The 20,668-nt window shown below is 36.2% G+C and overlaps 1 protein-coding gene across 2 annotated transcripts in view; it reads left to right on the forward strand.

Moving 5' to 3' along the window:
* The first annotated feature begins 338 nt into the window (after window positions 1–338).
* LOC117169057 (neural Wiskott-Aldrich syndrome protein-like) overlaps window positions 339–20,668 on the forward strand; it is a 126,495-nt gene continuing 106,165 nt past the window's right edge. The window contains exon 1 of one of the 2 annotated variants that reach the window (XM_033355156.1): window positions 339–798. In XM_033355156.1, the coding sequence (XP_033211047.1) occupies window positions 703–798 (96 nt within the window). In that variant the 5' untranslated portion in view covers window positions 339–702. The remainder of the gene's footprint in view (window positions 799–20,668) is intronic. The other variant, XM_033355158.1, reaches the window with a different exon arrangement.

Here is a 20,668-nt window from a genome sequence, read left to right on the forward strand (position 1 = left end):
TTTAATTTTAATTTCAATGGTTCTTTTCCAAGCTAAGTTTACCATCGGTGTACCGAGAGCTGCTTACAACGCTCCAAGTGGCTCTTGGCAAACTATATCGATTGATGCTTTTTACGGGGAGCGTTGGGTAGAGGGGAAGTGACTTTTTTCGCCGGACGCGCCGTCTACATTTATGGCGGGCAACTAAGCCCGCACCGCATCTACGTTTATAATATCTTTGATTACACGCTGGTATTTTTATGTCCTATGATCTTTGTGGTAAAATTGCATGAAACTTTTAACAGTGTACGTAAGTTACAATTCGAAACTTTACGTATACGGAAAGTTTCGAACGAGCTCGAGAATAGAGCCCGGCATAGTGATTGCCGAGATGGATATGGTCGTGAAAAAGTTTGTCAAATAAACAATGGGCTTGGCGTGCGAAAACTTTCCACTTTAGTGTTTATGACTGTAGTGGCACCAGTGTAGGAATATGTAGGGGCAGGTGGGGCAGTAGTGATGATAACGTTGTTTTAAGATTTATTTAAACACTTTTTCGATAGAATATTCATTTAATTAAGTGTATAAAGGTGAACATTTTTAATAAATATGTTGTGAAACACACATGTGCTTTTGGCAATTGCACTTCAAAAACATGTGTACCTGCTGGCAGTGATTCTGTTGAACTAACCTGAAAACCCCAATCGAAATATCGGTAGAAAAATGAAGTCTGGAAATACAGTGGAACACAGGGGGTCTGTTCTTTTCACTCCAGAAGAGAACGAGCAAATTTTTCGATTAATTGGAAATCGCTGCTTGGTAAGATTTTTAGCTAAATTGATTACACACGATTCTTTGACTGGTAACTTTTCACTGTTCGACATTTAAAATTGACACATCCGTACGATAATAAAACTCATTTTTTAATTTTATATCTATTGTATATAAAATCAGTTTGAACAATCACTCACCCCTTTCGGGGGGGGGGGGGGCTTCCATGGTGAAAATGATACTGGCTCCCAGTAGCACTGCAAGTAAATCTCACCTATAGAGCATTCTTATTACACCATAAAAATTTTAAACCCTACCGAAATGGCTTGGCCCATTTGAGTCTATAAACAAAGTCGATTTGAAACAAAATAGTCTCGGAGATAGTTTGAGAGATTTGGGTCCTTTTCAAAATCCTTTTAGTGGTCGTTTTAAGAGTGGTGCGACGGTAATATAATGTTCCTTTTGTATTCGTCACGTACCGGGCGGGCAGAGTTATTTACAGTAGTTGGTCTTGGCTAATCCGCTCTCCCTTTTTAAATTTCTCTTCAAATTATTAACAATTTTTTTTTTAATTGATGAATTTTCTCATTATGACTATTTATAATTATAACTTATATACTGATATACAATTTTCTAGTTGAATTCAAAAACGTTGTCTTTTTTGGCGTATCTCATTCCTATGAAATTAAAAAAAAATCTACTTCTAAATTTTAATCCTAAAGCTTAACAAAGGACCCTTGAGTGTCGGCTACTCTATTGAGATAGCCTCTCTGCTTGTTATTTATGATCGTATTCTTATTTCAATTTCGGAAAGGATATTTTAAAGCCTTCAGAACATTTAAACGAGCTTCCTGGACCTTTAAAAATATCTACCTGAGTGTCTGCGGAGAATTTCTCTGAACTTCCTTGACCTAAAGAATTTTTAGTATACACAAAGATTCTTTTCGGTAGGGAATAGACAAACTAGAGGGAATAACATTGCCCGTATGCCCATACGGTTTGCATGTGTTCCTGGAGTTATTATCATATTTTATTCAATCTCAAGTAAAAGCATATACAAGTTTAGAAGCTTATAAATTTTATGAAGCTGGTTTTTTAGTGAAAGTGAATTGCAAGCAGTGGAATGGTACTTTTCTGATTCTGAGTGAGGTTAGTGTAACAATACAGTATTTTTAGTTTTAAGTTAGTATTTTTAGTTGTAACTTATTATTTTCTACGAGAATGAACATTAAAATTAATTAGTCTTTCTGTGAAGCATGGCATTCGTTTCAATTTACGTTATAAAATTCCATTATTGATGTAAAAGACTGCGACTATTTCGCCATACATATATGTCGAAATAGCCGACGGTAGTTAATTTCGGCTAGAATTCCTCTAGGGAGAGTTGTCACGTCATCCCCTCCACTAGCCGCCGTGAAACCGGAATCTGAAATATGTAACGAAGTGCGAAACATTTGAAGTATTCTTAAGAAGAGGTTTTAAGTCATTATATATTTTCGTGTAGTGAATGTTTTCAAAATAAGATTTTTTAATGAAGAATATAAACAAAACTTGCTCTTCTACGTCAACGAAGCTAAGTTTGATACTTTCCAGTAAAGGGAACAAATATTCAGATCATTGCACCTGGTTGTACAAAGTTGCTCTTTCATCTTAGAATTTGTAATCAAGCTATGCACATAACTTACCAATAAGAATTTAGGTTCTTAGAGTTCTAAACTTGAAAGAATAACGAACTATCATCTTTTTAAACTGTAATTTGTCTTCCATTATTACTTTTATAGTGTAATATATTAATGTGAAATGTAATTTCAAATGAACTTTCGTCTGCAGCATGCATTCTCTGTCATATTTATTGTATAACTAAACAAATTTTAATTTAAATATAATTCCAACAAATCAGCAGTAAAAACTTTTGTACTTTATTCATGTAATTTACATTTTATTTGTATTAAAATCCTCTCTTACGTTTTACCTATTGTTCTGAAATAAAGACGTATTTGGAAAAAAGGGTTTTTAACCTCATAAAAATACTTCTTTTATTTCTGATTTCTTAACTCTGTTTTGCAAAATATTACTTTAATGTGATCTTTATTTTGGTCTTCTCTATGATTGAGTTAAATTTATTTTTATTCGAAATAATTTAATTAAAAGGTGTTGAAGAAAGGGCCTTAACCTCCGAATTCAATTTCTTTACTTTACTTCACATACAATACAAATGCCAACTTTTTACCCATGTTTTGTCTCATTTTAATTATTTTTTCATAAAAATGGAAAATTTGTAGTATAAAATTTGATTTAGCCAATTAATTAATATTGTAAAAATTCATGTAATTAAAAAAATTATTTTTACGTTTTATTAATTTTCAATGAAAAAATATAAATTATTACTATTGTTGTTGTTATTCTACTCACTATCTATTAGATGTTAAAGCTATTATCAGTCATAAATAATAGTATTTTTTTTAAAGAATGTATAAAAAAAGATTTTTCACTTTTCAAACATTCTTCATTATCACACCTACATTAATATTTTTATTATACTTATTTACTATTCTATCATTGCCTGAGCATTAAATTTCACTTGAAAGTCGCGCCAATTTCAAAACATTCGATTCCGCTTTCGCAGTACCAATCCGAAACGGAGTAAGTGGTGACATAATTATGGCCAAATAAGGACGGTATTTTATTTCGCCCTTTCGGAATATATGCAGGAGGGGGTAACGGAAAAAATAAGGAGAGTAAGTTGTTTATTGTTATATGGTAGATTATAATAACAAATTAATCCTTAAAAAGTCATTTGTAATTGCATCAGCGAAACATGACAATGAGAGGCGCGTTTAGCTCATTCTCAAGACATGGTTCAGGGGTGGTACCGACCACCGCTGTCAGGTGACGCTAAAATCGAATGCGCAAAATTTAAATTTTATTATAATTTGCTATTATAGCTACGAATGAAACATCTCAATTTTAGGAAAATAAAAATTATTTTTAATTATAATAATATAGTATTATAATAATAATAATCTTTGCTTAATGTTAAAAAGTTGTGGATTTTTCTGAAATATTTAACTGTGCTTTGCGTTTTTAGTTATGAACGAAAAATAAATAAACATTAGGTAACAAACATTAAAAATTTAATTTTCTAGGGTGGGCTGAGGCGACACCGGTTGTGTAAAATAGATTGGAAAACGAGCAAAAATAATCCACTTAAAAAAGTACAATACTGCTGTCCAATAGAAAAACCTAGTAAGTGACATTTGTCATAGAGACTATTTTCCGATACATACGCATGAGAAAATAACCTCTGTGACAAAAGTCACTTACTATGTTTCTCAGTTGGACAGCAGAATAATATTAGAAAAATGATTCTTTTTGAGGTTCACTTGTATCAATTATTACCTCCCTAAGTGAAACGTGGAAAAAAAGTTTAAGAGTTCAAAAAACCGCAACTTTTTAGCAGTTATCTAAAAGAACATATAATACATAACAAATAATAGACATAATAGATAAAAATTATAAATTGTTTAAACAATTATATTTGTTAACATGTATTGTATATTACATTACGAAGTAAATGGTGGGTGAACATTAAAACATTTCAGAACAAACCGCAACTATATAGCATTATTAAAGAAGAAAATATTTATAAACAATAATAATTTTTTTGAATCAATATTTTTGCTAAGTTGAATTCATTTTTAGCGCATCATAAGGGAAAAGTAAACAAATAGTTGTAAATTTTAGAAAAAAAGCCGCAACTTTCTAGCATTATTTGATCTGAATGTTAATTGTAATAACAATAAATTCCTTAAACAACTAATTTATTAACTTTGATTTATTATTAAACTTACATTAATGGAGAATTGGTCAAAAAGTGGAAAATTGTCGAAAATACATAAATTTTCTAGCATTATTCTAAGAAAAAATTGCTAAAAACAATTTCTTGAAATATCAAGTTATCAGTATAAAGTGGTATTCACGTAATAGAAACATTTTTGTACTTATGGGGTTCTTTGGAACTCTGAAAGCAGTCTTGCGGGGGGGGGGGGGGGGGGGGGGGGGGGGGGGGGGGGTGTTTCGTAAAAACTAATTGGCTGATTGCGAAGATAAATTTTGATTTTTTCTCGAAAAATTGATTTTTTTCTGACGATATATTTGATAAAATTCTAAGACAAAACTGCTTATTTTAAAACATTCTACTAAAAAAAACCTCACACTAAAGTCTATAATTAGCATTATATTAAAGAGGCGAATGATACTGTGACTTGAAGTTGCATAAACTGAAATGGATGGAACCATGTCTCGAGATTTTGAGGTTCACGCGCCTCTCATTCTCATGTTTCGCTGGTGCAATTAAAATTGCTTTTTTAATGATTAATTTGTTTATTATAATCTTCCATATGATAATAAATAACTTACTCCCCTTATTTTGACCTTTATCCCGTCCTGCGTATATCCCGAAAGGGCGAAATAAAATACTGTCCTTTTTTGGCCATAATTGTATGTCGAATCAGCCACTCCGTCTGTAAAATGCGACGGCAGTTTATTGTCGGAATATATGTAGGAGTGGGTGGCGGTCAAAATAAAGGGAGTAAATTATTTGTTATTATATGGTAGATTATAATGAACAAATTAATCAATAAAAAGGCAATTATAGTAACACCAGCGAAACATGTGAGGCGAGTTAACCATACATTAAATATACTTTATTATTATAGCTGCGAATGAAACATTTCAATTTTAAGAAAATAAAACTAAATTGTTAATGTTGTCTTTGCTTAAGGGGGTCCCTACATTTTTGGGTTTTAAAAAATCGATTTTCTTATTGAATTTTCTATCAGTAGAATATTTCAAAAGTATTCTCTGAAAATTCCATAAAGATCCGAGCATTATTTATGGAGATATACCATTTAAAGTGAAGATGCTTCCAGCGTAAGCACCGAGCCGTGCATACTTCGAATATACATAAAATAAATAAACCTAATATCGGGACAGAATATCCGGACAATTGGGATAAAGTAGCTCTATCTCAGCGAAAAAAAATCGCGCTGAGTTCGCATTTAGCCATGTCGATTCAAAATATTTCTACCTGTTAGTGAGGTTTCTCGTATCTCGGTGAATTTTGTCTTGTTTTTGTAAGAGCAACAAATGTGGAAAAAATTACTGTTGACGAAGCCTATATTTTAAAAGTTAACTTTCATCTGTTCCTAAAGTCATAAAACTGCCCGGGAAAAACTAAAAAAATTCAAGTGAATCACTTGGCTATTTGTGAATGGAGCCCAAATTTGAAAATGAACAAATATTAAAAATGTGATCACCAGAATTGTTAATGTTAGAAAAAATTATCTCCGGCTTCAATTTAGTTATTAAGACGAATCAAGACTTAAAAGAAAGCGTTCAGTATACTGATAAAGCTCGGACTAATAAAAAGTCGATAAAATTGTATTGAGTTCGCATAATCCCTCGAAGACTTGAAAAAAGGGGTCTGCTTCAGAAATTATTTTTTTTGAGTCCCGTCGAAAAAAATCGCAAATCTTGAAGAAGGCCCGGCGATCCTGGGTCACTTCATAGAGCATTCTCACTTGTGGCGCAACGCGCTACGAGCGGCCGTCGGGGGAATAACCTATTCCCTGTGCGCCTATAGCAGAGCTCGCCACTTCAAGCAGGTGCTGACTGCCACGACAAGTGTATGACTGCCACCAAGTTTAAAAAGGTGGAAACATTTGGAGAGATTTCAATTAAAATTTATAAAGAATAAAGAAAAACGATGGCCGCCAAAATTCCTTCGTCTTTATTTTGAAGAGTGTAAACTCTACTTCGAGTTTTACAATTTGACAATTGTCCATTAAAAATGTCCTTATTCTTATTACTTCATTCCAGAAATAATTGAATATTCCACATTTTGAAAAAAAAATTTCATTAACTTTATTTTCTTATTAATTTTTCACTACTCATTACTCACTGAACTATATGAATATTAGCAAATAAAACGTTGATATTTATTTTTTAATTAAATTTTATTTTTGGGAAGGATAATGTCTTCCAAGCCCGGCGAGATTTATGAGGGCCAGTTTGACCTAGTCTCTTGGACACCACTGGCAGTCATTGCAGTCAATGACGGCCTTCTGGTGAGCTCTGCCCTATAATTTGCATGTATTACCGTCTTTTTTTAAAATTGTTTTGCTTTATTCGAAATGCAGCGTTAATATTTGGGAAAATTATATGGAGACGTAGGAGACCCGATATATAAAAAAATTGAAAAAAATCGAAAACTTTGATTCGTATGCTCTTAAAGATATCGATTTTAATGAAAATGTAAGCTCACGACCCTCAGTAACAATAATGGATATAGTGTCATATTTGATACCCCCTTGAGCAACAGGAATAAATAATATTAAATTCAACAATGATGGGGGCTGTTATCAATGGGGTTTCTTGACCGCGTTCGAGGGAAGAAGTTCGAATACCGGAAATTGAAGGGTCTGCGCGAAGGGACGGGGACCGAAGGACTCGCGGATCATGCCCGAAGGAATGACGCGAAGAACTCGCTCATAAATCACCACCTAAGGGTGATAACTCCCGAAACGAGCCCTGCCCTAGGTCGTTCGGTCGACAGCTCGGTGGCTGTCAACCGCCGATCCTAGGCGAAACGAGCGAGAAACTGAAAACGCGATCGCGCCACGCACTACCGATGGTTAAATCGAATTGTCCGCTGGTTTTTCCGACAGTGCCGCACCAATTGGGGTAATCCGGAAGACGCCCTACTAACCTGTCGTGTCGTTGCTGGTAAATACCTCCTATGTTCTTCTATGCTGGGTAATCCTGGGATCCTGGGTGGCCACTGAAGATCTTCTCGCGTGTGGGTATCCTGGATATTGGGCAGCTGCTGAAGACGACGTCGGATGTGCGTGGATGCTAAGGGATGAACTCCGGTATCCGAAAGGTTTAAATTTAAAAGTAGGAAAGAAACTAATTTAATGAATTTAAGTGCACAGGTTGACAGGGGATCGTCGGTAGAAGCGCAGGGTCCTCTGTGACCTGTCACGCTTCTCGGTCGAGAATATATCAACTGGCGTTCCTGCCGATTTTCGCAAACCGTCATTGGTTGCCTGCTCCTTTCACCCACTGGAATACGGCGAGAATTTGTTGCCTCCGGTTCGCGAGAATTCTGTCACCTGAGACGGTTGAAGCTTACGCGGAATCGAATCGCAATTATAAGCCTGAGATCGCAACCCTCCAATTTCCGAGAATAAGTCGGTCGATTTATTCTCGAAAAATGGAAAGCTGGGATCCCAAACTACGCTTGAGGATTAAAACGATGGTCGCTAAAATGTGAAATATATCAAGTCCACCCCTTCCCGGATAGACCATCGGTTTACTCCTCGAGAAATTAAGGAGAAAAGATTAAATGTAAGATAGGTGCCGGTTTCGCGACAAGGTATCAGTATGCCTAAAATTGACTAAAACTAATAATAATAAAAATAACAATGTACAAAAATGTCCCTAATTTCCTATCGTATTTACAATCGTCCTTAAAACTAGCTGCACCTTTTCCTAGGTGCAATACTTGCGAGGATTACGGTTGTTCACCGATGCTCTGACTCGTAGAGTGTAACGCTGCCCAGCGTTACACATTCATCTTCTTCTTCGGGGACTGTAGATTGGGTCGGAAGCAGGCCAGCTTCGACGTAGATGGACGCGCCTGAACGCGGAGTCCAAAATCCGATTGGGTCGGAAGGAGGTCAGCTTCGACGTAGGTGGACGCGCCTGAGCGCGGTGTCCAAAAATGAGATTGGATCGGAAGCAGGTCAGCTTCGAAATATGTGGACGCGCCTGAGCGCGGTTGTCCAAAATGAGATTGACTCGGAAGCAGGTCAGCTTCGACGTAGGTGGACGCGCCCGAACAGCGGTGTCCTAAGTTGAGTGCGGCTGTTCACCGTCACTCGGTTCTTGTCCTTAAACTAACTGCGCCTTTTCCAAGGTGCGTAGTGCGAAGATCACGGTAATTCGCCGGTACTCTGGCCCGTAGGGTGTAACGCCGCCCAGCGTTACTCGTCACGTCTTCTTCTTCAGGAACTGTAGATTGGGTCGGAAGCAGGTCAGCTTTGACGTTAGGTGGACGCACCTGAACAGTGGTGTCCAAAAATGAGTGCGGCTGTTCGCCGTCACTCGATTGTGAATGTGAAGAGGGGTGCGGTTGTTCGCCGTCAATTAAGTCTTGGTGAACGGCAACCTTTGTTGGAATTGCACGGGGCGGCGCAGGCACCAAGGTGTCCCCGTGCACCTTTTGTGGAGTGCCGGCTTTCAGAACTCAGTAAAGTTCCCCCGAGGCCACCAACTGAAAAACGAGGAGTGGTCGATGTTGGTGCGTGCGCGTAACCGGATTGGTAATTAGCCTGATGTTTTCGGGCATTCCCTTCCCTCTGCTGATGTTCCTCGGATTCTTCCAGGCTACGCATCTCTTGGAAGCGTCATTCCCCAGGTCTGAGAATTGTTCTCCCGAAAAGTAGATAGCTTGGGGTAACCCCGGTTGCCGCGTTCCGTCTTCGCCGTAGACCAAAAAGGAGTGCTGGAAAGTATCTGTCCCAAGTCCGTTGGTTACTTTCGTAAAGGCGGAGCCTGAGGTCCTTCTTGACCTTCTGGTTTCGCCGTTCCGTGGTATTTGCACGGGGGTGATAGACGGGTGTCGTGCGCAATTCGCAGTCCCAGTTTTGAGCGGCTTCAGCCCAAGTATGACCCGTGAATTGTGGTCCATTGTCGCTCAAAATTCGTTTTGGGTAACCAAAACGAGAGAAAACTTTTTCCTGGAGAAACTTGACCGCGTTTCAAGCGTTACAGACACGCATGGGGAAAACCTCGACCCATCTCGTAAACATGTCTGTAACCACCATAATGTGTGTATTCCCTTGGCTCGTTCTTGGATACGATCCCATAAAGTCAACTGTTCATGCTCGTTCAGAGGAAAAATTCGCGTACTGAACGGATTATTCCTTCGGCACCGGTGTGTCCCGAAAGTGGTGTCTCGGGGTTAGTGATGCCGTCCGAGACGAGAAATACCGAGTCTGGCTCGCTTTCGTCTCGGTCATTCCTCGGTTCCATCTCGTTTTCCTGAGCCCATTTCTCGGTTTGCCTCGTCAATTTCTTCCTCGTCCCGTCTCGTTCTTACTCGGCCTCGCCTCGACTCATTTTCCGAGGAATGGAACAGATGTGCGCTGGTGGAGCGGGCAACTCGCAGGAGCATTCTTTTGCCAGTCTGTTGCGCTAATACTAATTAGCGTTCTTTAATGAATAGTTAAAGTTTAAATATGCTTACAAATTATATTTTTTTGTCCATTGCTGATTAATTTGATATCAAACTTATTCAAATTTATTCTGCCAATTATAAGAATAGAATATATGAAAAAAAGTAAAAATATAGGTATATTTTCAAGTCATGTAGAGTTTAAAGAATTTAAAACTAATTTTATTATTTTTTTTTTGAAGTACAATTTCAAATTTTTTTTTTCATGTTTTTTTTCATGTTTTTTCATGTTTTAAAATTTTTAAGACAGATTTCTAAAATATTTAAAAAATATTTCAAAGAATTTATCAGGATTTTTAAATATATCTAAAAACTTCACAAAGAATTTCATTTTTTTACAATTTTAAAAGATTAAAAAAGCTTTCACATAAATTTCAAGATCTAACATAGACTTTACACGCTTTAAAAGATTTCAAGAAATTCATAAAGATTTTAATCTATTTATAGGATTGAAAAAAATATTTAAAATATTTTTATGTTTTAAAATTATTACAGCAGATTTCTAAAATATTTCTAAGAATTGATTAGGCTTTTTAAATATTTCTAATAATTTCACAGAATTTAATTTTGCTAAGATTTCAAAAGATTGCAAAAGATTTCACACAAATTTAAAGATATGACATACTTTGCACGCTTTAAAAGATTTTAAAAAATGCACAAAGATTTCAAAGAATTGATCAGGCTTTTTAAATATATCTAAAAACTTCACGAAGAATTCAATTTTTCTACAATTTCATGTTTTCATATTATTATAACATATTTCTAAAAGATTTCACAAATATTTCAAAGAATTGATCGGGTTTTGTAAATATCTCTAAAAGTTTCACAAAGAGTTTAATTTTGCTACAATTACGTTTTTACGAATGAAAAAATATCGTGTTTTATATAAAATTTATTAGGATAAAAGAAGTAATCCGAAAACATATAATTCTAAAAATCTACTGGTATATTTTTAAAACATTTCTCTTGCTTCAACGTCTTGGGAACAAAATGGTCTATAACGAAAGGTCTTTCGTCCTGAGCTAAGGGGCTTCCTATTTATAAAATATTTTATCTTCATAAATGAACATACACATATATAAATACATGAATTTTGTAGGGGTGAATTATAAAACCCATTGTGTTATCAACGTATGAGTTTATATGAGTATTATCACTGACTGATTTGTTACTTAGTACTTATTATACATTAAAATTATATGCTACAAAAATTTTAAATTCTAATTTAAAATATAAAAGATTAAATCAGTGTTAAATTCGTTAAACTCCAAAGGACTTAAAAATATGCATAACTTTTCAAATTTCTGTTTCATACATTCTGTTTTAATTGGTAGAATATATTAAAAACATAACATACTAATAGAGGGAATTTTAATATTTGAAAAAGTCAAAACATGCTCGTTTTTGATATCAAATTAATCACTAATAGCCAAAAAATATAATAAATAATTATATTTTGTCTTTAAGTATGCATTAAAGAACGTTAATTAGTATTAGCGCGTCAGAGTGGCAAAAGAATGCTCCGAATGCTTCCGCGAGCTGTTCTCTCTGCTGGCACACATCTGTCGCATTCATCGGAAAAACCGAGGCGAGAAACGAGGAAGGACGCCAAAGAGACGAGGAAGAATGAGACGAGGCAATTCGAGACATATAAATGTAAATTAATAATTAATATAATGTTTTGTGTGTGTGTGTATGTGTATGTATTAGGGTGGCCCAAAAAATGACATTTGAGAAATTTCAACGGGAACGTTGACTCAATCGTTCTTCTAGACAATCAATTTACCCATGTTTTTTTATTTGCAAAAAAAATTAAGCCGTTGCTCTAGCCATTTTTATGTCTTATGGAGTTTAGCATGTAAAATGTTTTCAACTTTTACTTCTTCGATTTTGGTCAGGAAATTATAAGTCAATTTATTTGAACTTTTATATGCTTGATCACTTATCAGTGAATATTAAATTTATCGCATTGTTATATCTCAGGAATGTTCTGCAAAAGTTTTAGGCATATCAAAAATCGCATAAAATGCTCAAATTTGGAGGCTGATTATGAGCCTCGGATATGCTTTTGTTACTTGATATTTTAAAGATACATTTTTGAAACTATTGAGAACAGATTTCTCGGGGAAAAAATGAATGAAGTTTTAATTTTATTGAGAAAAGAGTAAGAAAAGCGTATGAAAAGTGGCACATTTAAGTTGAACACCGGCTGAAGGGAATGCAGGTTGGCGGGTGCAAAAAAAATTGACCCTCGGTCGGGCCTCTCATTGCGCACCGTATTTTCTGAATCCCAAACTACGGTTACTGACAATGAGTAGAATAACAGAGTAATAATAAGTTAATAAATCTATAACTGCTCTGAGGCTTTAAAGTTTCCTGATTTAAGTGTAGAGAAACTTTAAATCAGGAAACTTTGAAGCCTCAGAGCAACGGCTCAAAATATTTTTTGTTTAAATAAAAGAACATGGGGAAATTTATTTGCCTAAGAGAACGATTTGGTCAACTTACCCGTTGAAATTTCTCAAATTTCATTTTTCGGGTATATACAGGGTGATTTTTTTTAACTTGAAACTTTCAATTATCTCGAAAAAAGGCACTCTATGAAAAAATGTTATGAATCAAAATTTAAACACTCTGAGGAGTACATACACTGATGTTAAAATCGGTTCTCCCACACCGCCCGGTGGGGGTGGGGGCAAGTTCGAAATCTTAAATGGGAACCCCTATTTTTTATTGCATATTCGGATTCTTTGGATAAAAATGCGTATGATTAGTCTAAAACATTTTTCTCTTTTAGCGATAGATGGTGCTGTAATCGACGAAATTCAATTTTTCTTCATTTTACTGTTACTGCGAATGCACGCTTACGATTCTGCAATACATTAACAAAAAAAATACACCATTTTCATTGTGACATGACTGGCCACGGAAAAAAAGAATTTTTCAAATGGCTACAGAATCGTTGAACGAGTGCAATAAAAACTCGTACTTAAAAAAAATACATCGCGACGCTACCTTCCTTTTTGTAGTCGGTTAAAAATAAGGGCAATAAAGCTTCGGATCACTTTGGTAATTATGATTTTGAAAAACATACCAAAACGTATGTCCGTTCTTCAGAAGTAATTATTAAGTAATACGTTTACACTAACAGTGTTTCCTGAATATTCCTAAATTTTAGCTCTGGCATTATTGTAGATTGAGGTCAGCGGAGGCTATCGAAACATTACGAAAGTGTTCACTTTTTTTTCCCCATAAATACAGTAAATTAGAAAAAATACATTTAAGACAATACTCATTTTAGTTAGATCAAAAATTATTCCGAATACTACTTTACAATGGAGTATCTAACCGTATGAGAAAAAAGTGAAATGGTTCTGGTGTATGCACTGAAAATTTTTTGAGCAAGCAGCTGTCTTCTTAGTGGCAACGCAGCGCCACCAAGACCTTTGGTGCAGTGGCCAGATCACATTTAAGTAAGCTATAGTACCAAACGTGCGAGCAGATCCTTTCCCGTGTGTTGGGATCGCAGTAGTCCCGCAAAAGAGAATGAAATGGCCCCATGAGTATAAACTATATGTATAACTCCGTACGAAACTCGGCGTGAGGATTCCGTGCTCCCACCTAAAGGGAGCGTTACTGTACCAATACTGTTGGGACTACAGCTGTTCCAATATGGGAACACAGCGTTCCCAATATGAGAAAGGATATGTACCAAGTTGCAGGCGAGCAGCGCGCGACGCATTTGGTGTTCCAGCTCCACCGCGTGGGCGTGCAGCTCACCCAAAACATTTTCAGTGTGGAGAAGCTGGAAGAATTCTTGATAATGCTGTAAATCTCTACGCTCAGCGTTTTCCAAATAGAATTGTGTCACGTGCTTCATTTTATCGTACTATTACAAAATTTACTACCGAGGTAAGTGTTCAACCTAAGAAAAAGACCCGTACAGAACAGTCACTAAAGAAAATAATGAAATTGCTGTATTAGCTGCAGTGGCCAATAATCCTCACGTTAGTACACGAGCAGTAGCTCGTGATTCCGGAATGTCTAAGAGCAGTGTTTGGAAAATTTTGAAATATAATAAATTTTATCCGTATCATCTCTATACATCAAGAACTTCATGGCATTGATTTCCAAAATCGGGTAGCTTTTTGCCAGTGGGCACCTGAACAAATACAACAAAATCCCAACTTTTTTCGTTATGTATTATATTTTGACGAGTCATCTTTTACGAACCATGGAATAGTTAATCGACACAACATGTACTACTGGTGCATTGAAAATCCGCAGTGTCTTCGTGAAGTCGAACACCAGCGTCCATGTACTGTCAACGTATGGTGTTGAATAATTGGCAACAAACTGATTAATCCCAAGATTATCGAAGGGAGGTTAAATGGTCCAAAATATCAAGACATTTTGGAAAATGAACTGCCAATATTACTTGAAGACTTAAGCTTAGAAATACGGCAGAACATGTGGTTTCAACATGATGGTTGTCCGACACACTATTCAGCGGTAGCATGAGAAGTTATTGATCGTGATTTCAATGGTCGCTGGATTGGTAGAGGCGTTCCGATAAATTGGCCTGCAAGCTCGCCAGATCTTACTTCACCAGATTTCTTTTTGTGGGGCTATCTGAAAGACAATGTGTACAAAGAAAAACCAACAACACGTGAGAATATGATCGACCGAATTACAAGTGCATGTGCTGAAATTCAAGAAGATACACTTCTCCGTCGTGTACATTCCTTTGAATTGCGAATTAATCAGTGCATTGAAGCCGAAGGTCATCATTTTAAGCACTTCCTTTAATTAAAAGATGATTCCCTGAGTATCTCGAATCGCGAGAGGCGAGGGGACTCGCGTTAATCAAGCACCCCGAAGGGAACAGACAACTGCTATCTCCACGTCGTTGTTCCTGGGTGACCGTAAAAGTACTAGTTTGTTTTAAGACTAATTTCGAGTATTGTAGAATCGTAAGCGTGCATTCGCAGTAACACTAAAATGAAGAAAAATTGAATTTCGTCGATTACAGCGCTATCCACCGCGAAACGAGACAAATGTTTTCGACAAATCATACGCATTTTTATCCAAAGTATCCGAATATGCAATAAAAAATAGTGGTTCCCATTTAAGATTTCGAACTTACCCCCATCCCACCCCTAGGGAGCGGTGTGGGTCAACCGATTTTAACATCAATGTATGTACTCCTCAGAGTGATTAAATTTTGATTCATAACATTTTTTCATAGAGTGCCTATTTTTCGAGATATTTGAAAGTTTCAAGTTTAAAAAATCACCCTATATATATAGTAAGGACGTTTACTATTTAGTCATATGGAATATAATGATATAAACTCTAGCATACAATGCAACCCGTTTTGCATTTGTGTAATGCAAAAAAGTACTATATAGGCGATTTTAATTCGGTTTCCAAATCTCCCGCGCTCGAGATCCTGCGCTGATTGGTCAAAGGCTTCCAGGCTCAGAATACGTGCGCAAAAGATTTTTTAACCAAATTGTGAAAAAAGGTTATGTTCCCCAGCATTCACCGCGCTTTTAAAATAAATAATTAGTTACGAATTAGAAACAATCCTAACACCTTTTCAAATCTTCCAAATGTTTTAAAATCTTTGATATGTGGTGAACTGTAACCTTTTCAAAATTTTTGAAACCCTTTACATCCTTTAAAAGTTTAAAAATCTTTGTGAAATTGTAATGAAATATTTAAAATCTGATAAACACGCCTTTATAAAATGTTCAAAATCCTTTTAAATATTTTTAAATCTTTGAAACATTTTGAAATCTTTATTAATGTTTTGTAATATGGTGTATACTCAAAACCCGAGTGGTAAAACTAGAGCACCTAAATAGACGGGTATGTGCACCCGCCATTTCGGTCCATGGAGTAAAGTGAGTATGTATAAAACGTGTGCATGAAACGCGAGAATTGAAGCTCGACTGTGATAAAATTAGATTTTTATATTAATAAATAATAGTTTGAATTTGTTTATAGATGTGCTAGGAAATGTGTGAATAAATATTTTTCTTTCGGCGTGTTCTGAAGTGGGATGTGGAAACTTCAATTGTGAAGACCACATACAACCTACGCAGGTGCTTATTAAACATAAGTAAATAACTTATTTATTTAAGTTAACATAGAAAAAGTATATTAGACCAAGTAAAACTAATGTATTACAAAGTATTTACAAAGTGGTACACTTATTCTGTGTACATCATACAATGCACATGTTATACAGTCTAAAGTGAGGTTATGTTTACCTTTATATAAATTTGCAATTGGAACGTAAATACGTCAAATATCTTCACTACATCAGTTCTACTTAGTCTAATATATTTTTTCTATGTTAATTTAAATAAATAAGTTATTTACTCAAGTTTCAAAAGTACCTGTGTAGGCTGTATGTGGTCTTCTCAATTACAGCTTCCACATCCCATTTCCGAACACACCGAAAGAAAAATATTTATTGACACGTTTCCTAGCACGTCTATAAACAAATTCAAACTATTATTTATTAATATAAAAAGCTAATTTGACCACAGTCGAGCTTCAATTCTCGCGTTTAATGCACACGTTTTATACATACTCGCTCTACTTTATGGACCGAAAATGGCGAATACACATACTCATCTTTATAGTGCCCTAGTGAAACTCTTGAAAATTCCGTTATATGGCCATGGCTCATTCTAATACAGCTTTTTATTCTAGACGTCGGCAGTGCGCCGTGCCGAAATTTTACGTCATTTTCGTATTTTTCGAACAGTTTTGTGTCGAAATGTATAGAAAATATTGTTAGTAAAAACAACAAAAAATTAATTTGTAAATAACAGAGATTTTTAAGGTAGAACATTTTTAAGTCTATTTAAAAAAAAACGGTGAAAAACGCGCAAAGAGTGCGGCGACCAAGGCCATTATTTGCATCTGTTGGTATCTGTCATCTTCTAAAAAATGCTTAAAAATTCGGCGAAACTCACGGAAAATGATGTTCCAGGTGCAAAATTAGTGCACGAATCAGTAGAAGAGCACATTATTGAGCAGCTGAAACGATGTCTTAAATGTAGAAAACCACCATTAAAAGGAAAAAAAGGTGATTTAGTGGAAAGGTTAGTTGAGGTTTTGTATGACAGGTATAAATATTTTCTTTTATTTCAGTTCAGAACGTTGTTTGAGTAAATATTTAATATTCATAAAAATATAAAATAACATAATATTATATTTTCTACTTCTCTTTTTCAAAGTTTAGACAATAAAAAGCCATTTGTTGGTGATTACCTGGTATAAGGAATGTACTAACAAATTTTCCTTCTTTCATATAAACTGGTTATAAATACATAAAAATTATAGTTTTGCTTTCTCAAGTGAAAGTATTAAATAAATTTTATTTTTATCAAAAAATTTAGGGAGCCAATGAAAATAGATTCAATGCGATGGATCGGCGGGATCTGGCGACTTTTGGGTCGACGGAGCCACTGAATCACGACTTGTTAGAGTGCTGCGATGCGAGTGTGACCCCTGAATGGGGTTACATGGCACGGCTGCATGCTCTGTGGTGCGAGAAACACCCGGAGCTATCGCACTTTTCGCAGCAACGTCTGCGAAACCATGCTGAACTACTCCGTAAAAGGGGCTATGTAAGCGGAACGCCTACTCTACCACAGCTAGAACAAGCCGGCAACAGAGAAAGAGAGGCGACACTAAGACCAACCGCGGGCAGACATCCAATAGATGAAGAGCGATGCTTTACGACCCGGAGAAACATCAACACCAAAGTTTCTCTCAAGCCTAAAGATCTGGCTGAAATGGATGACGAGCTTCGTGGACATTTTCCAGGAGAATGCGACCTCTGGACTATCAATTATTGTGTGCATAATGCAGCGAGAGCTTTGGCCAATGCGAACCGTAAAATAAAACCAACGGTTGATCATAAGACCAATAGACGAATGCATCAACTTGCCATAAAGATAGGCTGGGAAAGACAGTACGCGTCCCGCATTCAGTGTGTGATTGACTACATCACATCTGGCAGGAATTTTACCGCCAAGGTTCGAAAGAGGGTTTCATTTTTGCATGCCAAGACGGTATCATTTCCACCTTAACATACCGTCGCCACATTTTAACGAAGACATTCCTGATGATAGCTGCATGGCGTGCTATGCACACCCCGAGCATTTAGCTTACATACTATCTAATTGTCCAACTCACGCGGGAACGGCCTACATTCAAAGGCACAATGCGGCACTAAGAGTGCTTTATTACCATCTCTGTCACTCTTACGGCATTAACCTTAACATCGCTCCTCTAAACGCTCCTAGGGAAATCGAGTCAATTGTCGAGAATGGGAAGTGCCGCATATGCTGGAACTTTATATTCTCGACAATTGTTTCTGTTGCTCACTTAAGGCCTGACATGGTTCTTCTTGACTTCGAGAAGCGAACCATGTTCGCTATCGAATTTTCGGCACCAGCTGACAAAAACATCATAACCAAGGAGAATGAAAAGAAAGAGAGGTATCGAGACCTTGTAAGAGAGTTGCAACGATCGTACCCGGAATATTCTGTTAAACTAAGCGCCCTTATCATCGGCGCTCTTGGAGGTGCCAAGCTTTCACTTGCTAATGGCCTAAAAAGCAACCCTGCGTTTCAAAAATATGCTAAAACACTTACGGGGAAAATGCAGAAGGCAGTAGTCCTTGGGTTGCTCCGTGTTCTTAGGGTGCACGAGGCTTTTGCTGGATCGTCGTATTGATTCCTTTACAGACTGTAACCACATATCTCACGGTCGTGAGACGTGGTTGTGGCTGAAATTTTTACGCGATTTCGCTGGGAGCGGGTGCAATTTTCCAGGTTAGCCCCCGCTCCCGGCGAAATCCTGCACAACAGTAAAGTAGAAGCTATTATACAGGGGTATTTTCATATTTCGCGCCTTTTAAAGTTTCATTCGGATCGGCCGTTCGGTCAAATCCATGCATCTTCGGATCAAGTTTATGATAGTTTCCATGGTTGCGTTGGAAACTTCAAACGGATACAAGTGTCAAAACAATATAGGTTATGTTATATAGTAATTACAAATAATAAAAGTGTTTAATTAATATCGAAGTTAGACATGTGAACTGAGAAGTAAACGTCATTTTTTTCGGGTCCAATAACATTATAGAATAGCTGCTAAGTGACAAATACTATAAAATAGTAATAATATTCTGTGCTTCCAGTGGGCGAGGAGTGAATGGTGTTTAACGCTTATTTTTACTGCATAAAAAAGGTATGTTATGAATAGACAGGATATGTTTCAAATAAAGTGAATGAAATGTTACATGCGTAAACTTTAAATTAACATTGCACGGACTTGGCCGAATGGCCGATCCGAATGCAACTTTAAAGGCGCGAAATATCGCAGGATTTCGCCGGGAGTGGGTGCTAATCTGAAAAATTGCACCCGCTCCCAGCGAAATCGCGGTAAAATTTCAGCCATAACCACGTCTCACAACCGTGAGATAGGTGGTTACAGTCTGTAAAGGAATCAATACGACGATCCAGCAAAAGCCTCGTGCACCCTAAGAACACGAAGTGACCCAAGGACAACCGCCTTCTGCATTTTTCCCGCAAGTGTTCTAGCATATTGTTGACACGCAGGGATACTTTTTAGACTATTAGCAAGTGAAAGCTTGGCATCTCCAAGAGCGCCGATGATAAATGATTATATATATATAAAATTTATTATTATTATTTAATTTATTTTTTAAATATTATTCCAAGAAATACTTAAGCCCTATTAAAACAGAAATGAAAAAAGTACTTTCTCGATCTTTCACTTTTTTCAATTGCACGAATTTGAAGCATTGAAAATTTCGCGGAATTTAGAATCGGTTGAATCTCTACATTTAGATGTTTGTGTTTTGTTTTACTTTTGTACAGTTTGTCTCAAAAATAGAACCATTCTATTACACATAATATTAAATGAGTCAATTATTATACATTATACACTATTATTTATTCATACATAATACTTAATATTATTTGATGATTTGATTAATTTTTATTTTTGGACCCGCGGACATGTATTATGAATCGGATCTGAACCTCGCTACGGCCCGCGCTCGTATTGAGACCGTAATAATTTCTTGAATATCAATTGGATTTGGCTAAAAATGTCCAGAAAACTTCTTTGTACCGTTGTTAACATTCGATTTAAAAGTCTTAAAAACTGACTGACTGAGCTCGAGTTGAAGTGAAAAACGAATTAAAATTAATTTTTCAAAAAAAGCCAGATTTTTGGCTTTAATCAGAAAAATTAAACAGCTTCAATTTTTTGACTGAGGAAGAAAAGATGCGCGATATATCTAGATATAGTCTTTAAAAATTAAAATTCGAAAATGTTTCTGAAAGCCTCCATGGGCATTCCCACTCCCAGCGAAATAAGTTTATGTGCCCTTCATCGATCTGGCATCTCAATTGTATGTCGAAATAAGCTGCTGTCAGCTATTTCGCCATACGTGTATGTCGAAATAAGTCACCGTCGACTATTTCGACATATATGTATGGCGAAATAGTCGCAGTAAAAGAAAAGTCCTGAATTTTTGTAAATTTTTTCAGTCGTACTTTT

Source organism: Belonocnema kinseyi, chromosome 3, assembly GCF_010883055.1.
Source record: "Belonocnema kinseyi isolate 2016_QV_RU_SX_M_011 chromosome 3, B_treatae_v1, whole genome shotgun sequence".
Classification (NCBI taxonomy): domain Eukaryota; kingdom Metazoa; phylum Arthropoda; class Insecta; order Hymenoptera; family Cynipidae; genus Belonocnema; species Belonocnema kinseyi.